Source organism: Penaeus monodon, chromosome 22 (genome assembly GCF_015228065.2).
Source record: "Penaeus monodon isolate SGIC_2016 chromosome 22, NSTDA_Pmon_1, whole genome shotgun sequence".
Taxonomy (NCBI): domain Eukaryota; kingdom Metazoa; phylum Arthropoda; class Malacostraca; order Decapoda; family Penaeidae; genus Penaeus; species Penaeus monodon.
The window spans coordinates 38,156,544-38,156,886 of NC_051407.1; the positions used below are offsets into that span (position 1 = coordinate 38,156,544).

General features: G+C 58.3%; 1 protein-coding gene across 1 annotated transcript in view; it reads left to right on the forward strand.

Moving 5' to 3' along the window:
* LOC119587121 (sodium-dependent noradrenaline transporter-like) overlaps positions 1-343 on the forward strand; it is an 11,503-nt gene that overhangs the window by 2,118 nt on the left and 9,042 nt on the right. Inside the window, exon 2 of the mRNA XM_037935873.1 lies at positions 111-249. Coding sequence (XP_037791801.1) covers positions 111-249 — 139 coding nt within the window. The remainder of the gene's footprint in view (positions 1-110; positions 250-343) is intronic.

Sequence of the window (343 nt, forward strand, 5' to 3'; positions counted from 1 at the left end):
ATTTCACTTTCTCCACCTCTCTCATTTATCCAGCGTTATTACACTCGCTATCCATCTCCTTCTCCTATTCCTTTTCCGAGCCTACGCCCATCGATTTCCTTTCCCACTAGATGGAGGCCAAAGAAAGGGCGTACTCGATGGGGTCGACCGCCAGCCAAGGCCAGACCCCGAGCCTCGTCAGCGCCCCCTCCAGGCGGATGTCGGGGTCGTCCTCCTTGACGTCCAGGTCCAGGAAGATCTCCAGAATTGGTAACACTGCAGAGTCTCGGCGAGGGGGGAGGTGTGGGGAGGGGGTGGCTGGTATGGATGAGTGGGGGTAGAAGGTGAGGATGGGTGGGGACGG